This window comes from Oncorhynchus tshawytscha, linkage group LG27 (genome assembly GCF_018296145.1).
Source record: "Oncorhynchus tshawytscha isolate Ot180627B linkage group LG27, Otsh_v2.0, whole genome shotgun sequence".
In the NCBI taxonomy this organism is placed as follows: Eukaryota; Metazoa; Chordata; class Actinopteri; order Salmoniformes; family Salmonidae; genus Oncorhynchus; species Oncorhynchus tshawytscha.
Window position 1 is genome coordinate 12,245,436 of NC_056455.1, and position 12,527 is coordinate 12,257,962.

Consider the following 12,527-nt stretch of genomic DNA (forward strand, 5'->3'; position numbering starts at 1 on the left):
CAGGGGAGGGACAGCCACAGGGGAGCCAACCTAGCCATGGCTCATTAATAAATGATAGTACAGTTAATTAATGTTTAGGCTCTGGGTGGACAGAGGCCACAGATGTCCCTGCTTACTGTCATAATCTGTAGATATTAAAGTCTGGATAAGGCACAGCTACCATCCCCTCCAAACGAACAAGAGCAAATCAGGTGCCATGGTCGTTGAGATGCAAATACTCAGCCGACAAAGAGCTCACGTCAACACAGAATATACAAGATTCTGCAGAGAACATAATGGGGGGAAACGAGTGAGAACCGTAGAAATTCAACAAACCTGGAGAATTGTGATCTGCCCGTGTCCTCCAAGTGCAACAACAAACACTCAGTGCAGAGAACAGGCTCCCAAATGAGACGGAGGGGTGGAAGAGTGAAGGGTTGAAAACAGCATATTCCAGACTAGTTGTGTAAGGGGACAGTTTTCCAAAGGACAAAAGACAGAAAGGCAGTACTGCTACACAGCTCTACGTGAATCCAAGTAAAGGCCTGAATCCTGTCCAGACAGTCAGTACATAATCCCTGTAGGAGGAAGGCGCGCAAAAAAATTAAAACATCCCATCAAACAAACTAATGAACTATATACAAAAATATCGGGAGGCAAAACTTCTTAAAATAGAAACCCGTTGACAATATCACAACAGGAAGAAAAAACTAATACAAAATATAAAAATTTAAATAAAAAGTGCTTAGCCAATCAATGAAGGGAATACGCAGAAGAAAAAAAAAAGACCTGAAATCAGATGTTAATTATTTTCTTATAGTACAAGGTAACTCCCAATGTGTAAACAATGAGATTTCCTGATAGAAAAAAAAAGGATAAAACTTAATTTACAAGCACTGAAATCATATATTTACAAAAAAAACATCAAAACTCCCATACACTGGCACGCATTGTTATGTCCCGATTAGCGACAGGCTGCAACCCCAGCACGCTCCGGGGGGCGCTGGCAGGAACACAAGTGAGAGACCACTGGACCGCCAAGCCCAAACCTAAAAGCTGATTGGAGGAGTTCCGGGGGGGGGAAATGGAGCCATCTCCTGGCTGTTAACTGGCATCTCGTACAAGTGTTGATTGGTTTCCATTAGAAGATACGCTTGCGTTTCAGGTAGGAGTCAGCATAGTGGCCCCCAAGGCCCTGGGAGTGTTGTCCCACGTAGCCCCCTTCTGGGCTGGGCTCTGGAGACGGGATCAGACGCTTGTGACCACCAATGGGAGTCTAGAGGGGGCAGAGACATAACCACTGTAAATGCCATGGTGAAAAATGGAGACAGAACATGGCAGACCAACCGACAATGACAAAGAGGCACACTGACCTTCATCCCCAGACCAGATGGGTACATGTTCGAGTGGCTCACAGGAGGCATGCCCACAGCCTGAACAGACAAACAGTGTTCAGGGATCAAAACAGCACCACAAGGCATTGGTCTCATCTAAAAAAGTCACAATGTACGTTTTGATCTTCAGTAAAGACGGGCGGCTTGGGTCTTTGTGCGCAAAACTAAGAGGAACAACCAGGTACAGTAAAGCCCGATCGATCCCTTCAGCTTCTACACAGTCCACTCAAACAGAAAGATGCAATATCGAACAGCCGCATGGGACTTCACAGGATTCTGCAAGACACTCCTGCGCCATTTAGTTTGTCATCGTTCTGCCAGCATGGCTACTGTGGTTATGCAACCATGTGCGGCTTCAAGCATATCAGATAATGTGTTGTCCACATTCGTATGAGTGGACCAAGGACAAACAGATTAAAGCCAATAATTTCACTTAACATTTTCAGCCCTACTGTTTCATAACTTAGATTGTCCCCAACATGGGTGCTAGGCTAGCCAACAGATGTCAAGACCTCTCCGCTAAGTCTAAATAACAGAGGGCAGCCTTTATATTTTGAGCAGACACTCAACCCTCATTCGATCTGTTGATTACATTGGGAAGGAAAAGTGTGTGTGACCCTACCTTGTTGAGATGGCTGGAGGGGAGGCTGCCGGGGCCAGGTGCCACCGAGCTGTAGTAGGACGACGAGGGCGGGCTGGGGGGGTAACTATAGCGGGAGGAGGCCTGCTCACTGTAGCCGGGGTGACCAAACCACTACAGAGACATTCATCATGTTATTCTATGCTGCATGTACAGTTATACATGTATATATTAAAAAGTAAAAAAAGACGACAAATGGGAGTGGAAATTGAAAAGGCAAAAGGTGCCACAGCTTGAAGGCTGGATGTGAATAGTGGAGATGGTTTAGTGTCTTACCTGCTGTCCGAACCCTGCCAGAGCTCCAGTGTCCAGAGCCTCCTGCTGTTCATACAGATGGCCCAGAGGATCCTGGGAAGAGAGGAGCCAGGCGCCATTAAACCTGCTGCTTGTGTAACCAAGTTAAGGTCGTACCGTACTCTTACTCCACAGCTTACTCCACCTACTCCACCTACTCCACAGCTTACTCCACCTGCTCTACCTTACTCCACCTTACTCCACAGCTTGCTCCACCTTACTCCACAGCTTGCTCCACAGCTTGCTCCACACCTTACTCCACCTGCTCTACCTTACCCACCTGCTCTAGCTCTACTTACCCACCTGCTCTACCTTACTCCACCTGCTCTACCTTACACCTGCCTACCTCCCACCTGCTCTACCTCCCACCTGCTCTACCTTACTCCACCTGCTCTACCTTACTCCACCTGCTCTACAGCCTACCTCCCACCTGCTCTACCTTACTCCACCTGCTCTACCACACTCCACCTGCTCTACCTCCCACCTGCTCTACCTCCCACAGCCTCCACCTCTCTACAGCCTGCTCTACTCCACAGCCTCCACCTGCCTACAGCCTCCACCTCCACAGCCTCCACCTGCTCTACAGCCTCCACTCCACAGCCTACTCCACAGCTGCTCCACTCCACAGCCTCCACTTACTCCACAGCCCTTACTCCACAGCCTGCTCCACAGCCTTACTCCACCTGCTCCACCTTACTCCCACAGCTTACTCCACCTGCTCCACCTACTCCACCTTACTCCACTCTCTACTTACTCCACAGCTTACTCCACCTGCTCCACCTGCTCTACCTTACTCCACAGCTTACTCCACCTGCTCCACAGCTTACTCCACCTGCTCTACTCCCACCTGCTCTACCTTACTCCACAGCTTACTCCACCTGCTCTACCTTACCCACCTTACTCCACCTGCTCCACAGCTTACTCCACCTGCTCCACCTTACCCACACCTCCAACCGCTCCACAGCTTACTCCACCTGCTCCACCTCCCACCTGCTCTACCTCCATCTGCTCTACCTTACTCCACCTGCTCTACCTTACTCCACCTTACTCCACAGTTTACTCCACCTGCTCCACCTTACCCACAGCTTACTCCACCTGCTCCACAGCTTACTCCACCTGCTCCACCTTACTCCACCTGCTCCACCTTACTCCACCTTACTCCACCTGCTCCACCTTACTCCACCTGCTCTACCTTACTCCACCTGCTCTACCTTACTCCACCTTACTCCACACCTTACTCCACCTGCTCCACCTTACTCCACACCTTACTCCACCTGCTCTACCTTACTCCACACCTTACTCCACCTGCTCTACCTTACTCCACCTGCTGCTCGTGTAACCAAGTTAAGGTCGTACCGTACTCTTACTCCACAGCTGCAAGCTTTTTGGTGGCACATCTGGCTAGTACGTTGTCAAGCGGGCAGTCCCGTGTTTGCGAGGCAAGGACCCTAGGTTCAAATCATTGTGAGGACACGGTAGACAGGGAGGAAGTGGTGCTGATAAGCAGGCCCACTGTTCTGTCACACTAGAAAAAAATTCCATGCACTGACTGGGCAGCCAGGGAGGTAAAAACCAACCGGTTGCCACAATGACTTTAACCAAGACAGCAGTGTCCTCAGATATCAAATAAACATCTATGAGCAGGCATTCTATCACAACATCAGATGAGCCAGGCTAGGCAGTAGGGCTGGACATTAAAGGTCAGAGCATAAGGGGGACCTACCTGTTGTATTGGGGGGTAGGACTCCTGGTAGCGCAGCCTGTAGTTACAGTGGATGTTCTGTGTGCGCTGGTTGGAGGAGTTGCCTAGCGCTGGTCTCTTCCTGTAAGGGTGGGGCCTGCAGTTGGAGCCTGAGTGAAGGGCGGCAGGAATGGAAAAGGAGAAAAACCCTACGGGTCAATACTGGGATGGAACCAGAGCCAAACTTCACAGGCTGCAGACAGTTGGAAGGGGCAGCTCACCTGGGGATGGGAACAGGCTGTGGACATTGAAGGGGTTCTGGGGAAGATTCCCATCATTGGGAGGGTGTCCTAGTATGGACACCTATTGGAGAAGACAATAATTAAAAATTTTATCTGGGGACTTGATGTTATGTAATGAGGCACAATGACTTGAGCATCCCTGCTAATAGGGACAACATTCGAAAAGTATACAGAGCATTTCAATCATACCCCAGGTGCTGTAAGCCCCTCTGCCCCCATCACGCCACCCAGGTGGGAGATGGACATGCCCTGGAGAGTTGGGGAGGGGTTCTGGGAGAAGCTGGTAGGGGACTCTCTGCCCAAGGGGTGACCCATAGAGTGGAGGTTTAAGGGACCCATAGGGTCTGACTGGAGGCCCAGGGATGGAACCACACCGCCTGGGGACACTACAAACTTATTAATATAACACCCCATCAATGCTATGTAGAGAACCCTGAGATCACACTGAAAATCAATACAACACCACAGTAAATAACCTAGATGTAATAAGCACTGCCCAAATCCACGACATGTGTACAGAACCTGCAATGGAATCACTAACAGAGCAGCAGGGCTAGCATAGCATGCATATGCTCAGCATCAATGTAGAGCATTGCTCTATGTGATAAATAAGCCAAACGGCCACTAGTGAGTTGTGTAGGCAATACAAATAGACATGCCAATAAATAATTGTGAATTGCGATGAATGGAAGGCCAAACCTTGAGGCAGGTCTCCCAGCAGATGGATTCCCTGCTGGAGAGGCATAGCAGCCAGAAGGTTATCCCCCATCAGTCCTGCCTGTAGGAGACACGAGTTAAACACACGCTTCAGTGACCCACAAGATGCTAAAATAGTCTACATACCAGATATTTACTGAACGAAAATGTCACATTAAAGAATTGTCAGTCAACAGAATTCACAGTAAAACGCTTCAAAAACAAACCAGTTGCATATTAATATTACTAAAAAAATAAATAAAATCACCTCAAAAAGAACACAGCAGAAAGAAACGCTTTTCAGAGGGAGAGCATTTACCAGCTTTGGTTTAGGGAGCAGTCCCTTCACGAGAAACCTATACCACACACACACACTCAGTGATCACTCACACAGGGAAGTAGTCGATTCTCTTTATTGTGCAGCACCTGAGCCCAGAGAAGATGATTTCCCAATAAGGCTTGCTGATAGAGGAGAGAATAAAGTAGGAGAAGTGTGGATGAGAGACTAATGAACCAACAAAAGAGGGGAGAGGAGCTAGAGGAGAGAGGTGGTGAGCATGCAGGGCATGGTATGCAGGGTACCTGTTGAACTTGGGCCTGGTTCTGGAGGAGCAGCTGGAGCAGAGCAGCAGAGAGGGCGGGGTTAGCCAGCAGTGGCATGGTGGGAGCAGCACCAAGGAGACCTGCAGAGAGACCATTTGACCGTAAGACCTGACAACCTATTCATTCACCATGCATTTAAAGGTGCAACATGCATCCTTGTTGCTAAAAGTCTAATAGTTTGCCTAATTTCAGTTCGTGACAAAACAAGCAAGTGTAGACAATCATTGTGTGATCTTAACTGATGTGAAATATATTTTCAGCTGGTGTACAAAACCAAAAGAGACAAAAACAAAATCCATAGAAATCGCGCACATAGAAAATATCTACCACTTCTTAGACTTCCTTACAATGAGAAGGACAGAGCTATAACTCACATTTCTATGTGAATTTGGTCAGGTCGCCAAGAAAGATAACCATTGTAGCTTAAAAACACGTGTCAAACTCATTCCACAGAATTTCTACAGGTTTTGGATTCTGCTTTGTACTTGATTGATGAATTAAGGTCTAATTCGTAAGGAACTCACCTCACCTGGTTGTCTAAGTCTTACTTGAAAGGAGAAAAAAAAAACCGCAGACACTAGGTCCACCATGGAATGAGTTTGACACACCTGCTTTAAAGCATTAACAGCAGGGTAAGAGACTCATACCATACATTGTCTTCCTTTAGGAAATGGTATGATCTTACTCACCTTGTTTCCTGCCCTGGGTGAGGGGGTTGAGCAGCATCTTGAGGGTGGCAGGGTTACTGAGGCCTGTGAGGATCTGCATGGCTGTGGGCTCAGGGAGGAGACCTTTCCCTCGGTTCAGGGCCTGTGGAGAGGGAAGAAGAGAGCCATTCAGAACAGTTGTTTTACCACAGTAACATAAGGGAGTAATAGTTCAAACATATGGTCTGATGTGGCAACCAAGAAGTCTTTACCATGGTCTGGGCAGCGATGAGGGCAGCCAGCATGCTCCGTCCCGGGGGTCCAGGGGCACAGAAGGAGACGCGGATGTGGGTCCCACCTAGCGCCCTGCCGTCAGCCTCTCTCTGCACCTGCTCAGCCATCTCTGCCGAGGAAAACTCCAACATGGCAAACCGCCGGAAACTGTCATCCTGGCCCTGAGCCAACTGAATAAAGGAAAATTGAGTTAAATATGGATTCCTTATGCAATCAGTCCAAAACTAATGACTACATTTGCCATTTAAATAGGTTTACACAGAATTCAGTAATATTAAACATCTTGACATTTTTAAAAACACCATCCACACCGATTTCCTCACCACAATTAGTAGAAAGGAGTATTTGATACAATGGTAGAGACTAGAGGTCGACCGATTATGATTTCTCAATGCCGATACCGATTGGAGGACCAAAAAAAACAGATACCTTTTGGACAAAAGCGGCTGCCGATTAATCGGCCGATTTTAAAAAATGTATTTGTAATAATGACAATTACAACAACAATACTGAACTAACACTTTAACTTAATATAATACATCAATAAAAATCTATTTAGCCTCAAATTAATGAAACATGTTCAATTTGGTTTAAATAATGCAAAAACAAAGTGTGGAGAAGTAAAAGTGCAACGTAAGAAAGCTAACGTTTAAGTTCCTTGCTCAGAATAGGAGAACATATACATACACATATATATTTTTAAACCTTTAACTAGGCAAGTCAGTTAAGAACAAATTCTTATTTTCAATGACGGCCTAGGAACAGTGGGTTAACTGCCTGTTGCACGCAGAGTCAGGGTATATGCAACAGTGTGGGTAGCCTGAAAGTTGGTGGTTCCTTTTAACATGAGACTAAAATATTCCAAGGTAAGAGGTTTTAGGTTGTAGTTATAGTATTTTTTATATGACTATATAGCTAGCCATTTCACATCGGTTACACCAGCCTAATCTCAGGAGTTGATAGGCTTGAATTCATAAACAGCAGAGCTGCTGGCAAAACACACGAAAGTGCTGTTTGAATAAATGCTGATGAGCCCGCTGCTGCCTATCATCACAGTCAGACTGCTCTATCAAATCATACTTAATTATAACACACAGAAATAGGAGCCGTAGGTCATTAATGTGGTCGAATTCGGAAACAATCTCGAAAACAAAACGTTTATTCATTCAGTGAAATACGGAACAGTTCTGTATTTTATCTAACGGGTGGCATCCAGTCTAAATATTCTCGTTACATTGCACAACCTTCAATGTTATGTCATAATTACGTAAAATTCTGGCAAATTAGTTCGCAACGAGCCAGGCGACCCACACTGTTGCATATACCCTGACTGCGTGCAATAAACGCAAGAGAAGTGACAATTTCACCTGGTTAATATTGCCTGGTAAACTGGATTTATTTTAGATAAATATGCAGGTTAAAAAAATATATATTGCCGTTTGATTTTAAGAAAGGCATTGATGTTTATGGTTAGTTACACGTTGGAGCAACATTTTTTTTTCTCGCGAATGCGCACTGCAACAACTATATGCAATGCAGGACACACTAGATAAACTAGTAATATCAACCATGTGTAGTTATAACTAGTGATTATGATTGATTAAGTTTAATGCTAGCTAGCAACTTACCCTGGCTTCTTACTGCATTCGCGTAACAGACAGGCTCCTCGTGAGGCAGGAGGTTAGAGCGTTGGACTAGTTAACCGTAAGGTTGCAAGACTGAATCCCTGAGCTGACAAGGTAAAAATCTGTCGTTCTGCCCCTGAACAAGGCAGGTAACCCACCGTTCCTAGGCCATCATTGAACATAAGAATGTGTTCTTAACTGACATGCCCAGTTAAAAAGATTAAATAAAGGTGTAAAAAAGACAAAATCGTCATCCAAAACTACCAATTGTTATGACAACTTGAAATTCGCCCTAATTAATTGGCCATTCCGATTAGTCGGTGGACCTCTACTAGAGACAGTAGGTGGGATTAAATTTAATCATGCCCAGCGGCATTCTATAATATAAAGTAGAAAAAAACACTTGGGACTTCATGTTCCCAAATCTTCTCTCCAGTTTGCCACAGCTACTACTAGAGTCTCAACGTTTAGAAGCAATTACCAATAAATTCTCTCCAGTTTGTCGATCTACAAAAAAGGCAATAAACAATGTAAGACCAAGTGAGCAATGAAAAAAATGTTTCATATTCCTGAGTTAACCTGTCCAATAGTTCAATTGCCTCACTTGCACTATTACACAACAGTGTTCTGCCAGACCTCAAACTACTGTGCCATAATGGTATATGAATGACTGTGTGCTTATGGTGCCAAAAGAACACCCCTGTCTCATTCCAGAAAGGCCTGCTGACTGACACCACCTGGGAGTCAGATGGTCATCTCCATAGAAACCAGCAAAGCTCATTGCTATAGAAACAAGTGGCCACAGGAAAAACAGGTCAAAGGTGAGGGCTCGAAAGCCAGATTCATACAAAAATACTCCCACCTATAGCGACCTCCTTTATGTGAACTGCCCAAGACCCTGCCATCACTATAGATGACCCATGTTACATAACACAACCATCTGAACCCTGTAGCACAGCTACCTCAAACACACTTGCTCAGTGTAAACAAAAGCAGTTGCAGTGTTTCCCCTACATGCACTTAGCAGCAGTCCACCACCGTTTTTAAATCATGGCCACCACTGAAAAATTGTAATAAAAATATATTTCAGGATGGTAAAACAGTCAGTTTCAACCAGATATAAAGTATGTAGACAAGACAATGGAGCTCTGATCTTTAAGAACTAACAATCAAAGTATAAACAGTCCGGGACAATCACATTTAAACATGTCATTGCATTGGCACTCCATTGATTTTGTTATAGGTTTGAGTCACCCAGATAGCATAAGAAAAGGGTATAAGCAATGGCAAAATGTATAATTGCAAGAAATTCTCTAAAACTGCTAATTTCCTCTGCACAACGACAAAATGTGTAGAACTGCAAGAAATTAGCTTTAAAACAAAATGGTGTCTGAGGCCAAGAGGGCCTCTAATACCGTGCCATTAGTCATGTACACACTAACTCTGCCACCACTGCTTCAACAAAAAACCTAGGGGAAACAGTTGGAACAGCTTTCATGACTAACAAAGTAAAAAGATGTGCCAAAAGTACAAGCAGGTATGTTCTGCTTGCTACTAGAGTATACTGGAGGCACTCCGATACAAATTGAACTGAGAAAAGCTACTAGATATATACTATTCATGAGAGCCAGATACACATGTTAAATCCTCTGAAAATATCAGTGCAAGTTTGTGTGAGAGGTCGTTGGGAGTTCCTGCGCGCGTGTTCACATGTGACTGACCTGGCAGAAGATGGGTGCGTGCGTGTCGGCCAGGGCATTGCTGAGGTCCTGGGCAGTCAGCAGGCTGGGGGGCAGACGGTCCACACAGAGACACCTGGAGTGCAGCAGGGGGTAGGTGAGGGAGCCCACCTCAGTCCAGTGGACGTACAGCATCCTGGAGCCCAGCTGCTTCCCCAGCAGCTCAGACTTAGCCCTAGCCGCAGAGTCCTTCTTCATGTACTCCACGAAGCCGTAGCCCTTGGAGTGGCCAGTGGAGGCGCTGTGGACCAGGAAGCAGCGCTCTAGGTTGCCGAAGGGTCTCACCAGCTCCTCAAACTGCTGCTGGGAGAAGGCGTGGGGCAGGTTGGCGATGCACAGCAGCGCGTCGGTGGGCTGCAGCTGCACAGAGATCTCCCGCTCCCGCAGCATGTGCTGGTGGAACTCTTTGATGGCACATTGTGCCTGCTCCCCATGGAGCAGTGTGACAAACGCTGAGGGGAGAAGAGAGAATATGAGCTAAGACTTTAAAGAACTACGTGGAAGGTTACATTGCTCAAAATAGGAAGAGAGTTGAGGAATGTGTTTGTCTAGCTCTGTCAGAGAGCCTGCTGCATCCAATTAGTCTTACATTTTAGTCTTTTTTTACCTACCTGTTCCCTTGTATTTGTCCACAAAGCAGTACTTCAAGTCATAGCTGCGCAACAGCTCATGTACCTCCTGAAAGGGAGAAAGTATGGTGAGCTACAATCAGTGTTTCCCTACATTTTTTTTCCATAGAACTCTCCAGCCAATATTTTTAAACGCCCTCCTTGGCCAGAGATGCCCTACCAACGGTGGAGTATTGTAGGCATAAATTCTGCTTTAAACTAAGTGTTAGACACTACAATCACTTGAAAACATGACAAACTAATGTGATGTGTGAACATCCCTAATCTAAAGCCATCTGTTGTGTAGCTCCATCTACATGTCTACTTTTATTCACTGACCTGCTTTGCCATTCATTTGGGGGGGTCGAAGCATGTTGCTATCAGTTTAAGTGTCCAATTAGGGATAGTGTGACATTGGCAAGGGCTTGCCACAACACTATTTGAGTATAGACCATCTGTAGTACCTAAATGCTCAGAAGTATTGATCAAAACAATTTAGGATGATTGCTTAAAGCAGGTGTCTTTGCCAATATGAAACAAAAGCAGAGTCATCCCCAGCTATCGGGCAATGGTGTAAAAAAGTTGCCCATTCACTGTGCTAGGAGAAATGTTGTTCCACAATGCTTTGCCTGTTCCACAAACGAATCGCAATGCTGTCTAGCATTTTCTGAAAGCGGCTACGTTCCCTCTACACCTTCAACCCTTTGTCACTGCTACTCACGTTCCCATCTCGAACTCCCAATATGCACCCAGGCAAACAATGAAACGCGCACAGGCCACAGTTCCCCACGAGTCAAGCATGTTCAAACTTCTCTTTTTTTTAACGAAATGTTCCAGGGCCATGAAGTTTGTTTCAATGAGGGACAGTACCTGAAAATAATTTAACGAGACTTTTGAACCAGTCACATACAATGTATGTCAATCCATAGCCTGACAATTACTGGTCAAAACAAAACAAACAGTTCTGCTAACGTTAGCAACTAGCATTGCCTTTCCGCACGAGGATTTTAATTCTGCACTTTCAACTTGTCCATCAAACACGCGTGAAGCTGGAATGGGCAATTACAGCCAGGCCGTGAATAACCACCAAACATCACCTACCACGTAGCAATACTTTGAGAGCGCAAATAGAAGTTTATTGGCACATAATTAGGAACTACGATTAGTTCGCAAATCATTGTTAGTTCCTAGGAAACTGTGCTAGCTAACGTTAAAATAAGATAGCTAACTAGAATAAAGACATAACCAAAAGTCAGCGAACTCCGTTAAATTACTGGTAATATAGGTAGATGTCAATTTCATGGCACGGGTGTAGTTATTTATCTTTTACATAACGTTTACTAGATTAACGAGCTGCATCCTGGGCTTGATCTGATGAAATTACTGACCCGCGTTAGCTTTTTAACGTTACTGAAAACTAAAAAAAGTTTAGGAAACGTACCTGATTGCTAACATCGGATGGCAGGTTTTTAATTATGATTTTCCTTCGATTGTAAAACTCTCGACGAGTTCTGTCCAAGCGACTCTCAATCTCTTCAGGGCTAAGCTTCGTCAACTCTTCATCGACCCTTCGCTGACACTCGTTGTCCGATGATGCATCTCCATCACTGGGCTCGGGATCCCTGGACACCCAATTCTCGTGTTCGACAGCGGGGTCATAGTTTTCGTGAAGTGGACGGCTAGCGAAATTGGGCCCTGCATTTGGATTTTCTTCTCTGCCAGCTGCGCTAACGGACACCGCGGCCGCCATCACCTTTGCCTGAAAGTTTTCTGAAAATGACAACACCGTCAGATTTGAGCAGTTTAAACAATACACACATGGGCGCAACTCGGCTTCTAATTGGACGAGAAGAAGCATTTTTTTATACCACGTCACGTCATGAGCGGGGCGGGTAGTTGTAGCTTGCCTGTCATAAATCAAAACCAGTTACGCCCACTACAAATTCAACAAACCCACATGATCCAGTACATTGAATTGAATTACCGGTATGAACATATTAATAAAATCACTATATAATTTCTGAT

At 45.4% G+C, this 12,527-nt stretch overlaps 1 protein-coding gene across 1 annotated transcript; it reads right to left on the reverse strand.

Moving 5' to 3' along the window:
- Positions 1 to 280: 280 nt before the first annotated feature.
- On the reverse strand, positions 281 to 12,317 carry raver1 (ribonucleoprotein, PTB-binding 1). The gene is made up of 14 exons (XM_024390299.2): positions 11,944 to 12,317; positions 10,506 to 10,572; positions 9,877 to 10,346; positions 6,509 to 6,700; positions 6,279 to 6,399; positions 5,569 to 5,669; positions 4,990 to 5,068; positions 4,480 to 4,676; positions 4,270 to 4,351; positions 4,031 to 4,158; positions 2,290 to 2,361; positions 1,996 to 2,127; positions 1,353 to 1,412; positions 281 to 1,255 (listed from the first exon to the last, which is right to left on the reverse strand). Exons 1-14 carry the CDS (start codon positions 12,250 to 12,252, stop codon positions 1,121 to 1,123), a joined length of 2,145 nt encoding a protein of 714 aa, XP_024246067.1. The 5' UTR covers positions 12,253 to 12,317; the 3' UTR covers positions 281 to 1,120.
- Between the last annotated feature and the right edge of the window lie 210 nt (positions 12,318 to 12,527).

Bases quoted from the DNA above. Each gene is read 5' to 3' on its own strand.
- raver1 (XM_024390299.2), bottom strand. From the start codon at position 12,252: ATGGCGGCCGCGGTGTCCGTTAGCGCAGCTGGCAGAGAAGAAAATCCA. The intron at 10,347-10,505 runs GTAGGTAAAAAA...TTCTCCCCTCAG, and splicing joins GGACAAATACAAGGGAACAG to CGTTTGTCACACTGCTCCAT. The intron at 5,069-5,568 runs GTACCCTGCATA...TGTCTCCTACAG, and splicing joins ACCAGGCCCAAGTTCAACAG to GCAGGACTGATGGGGGATAA.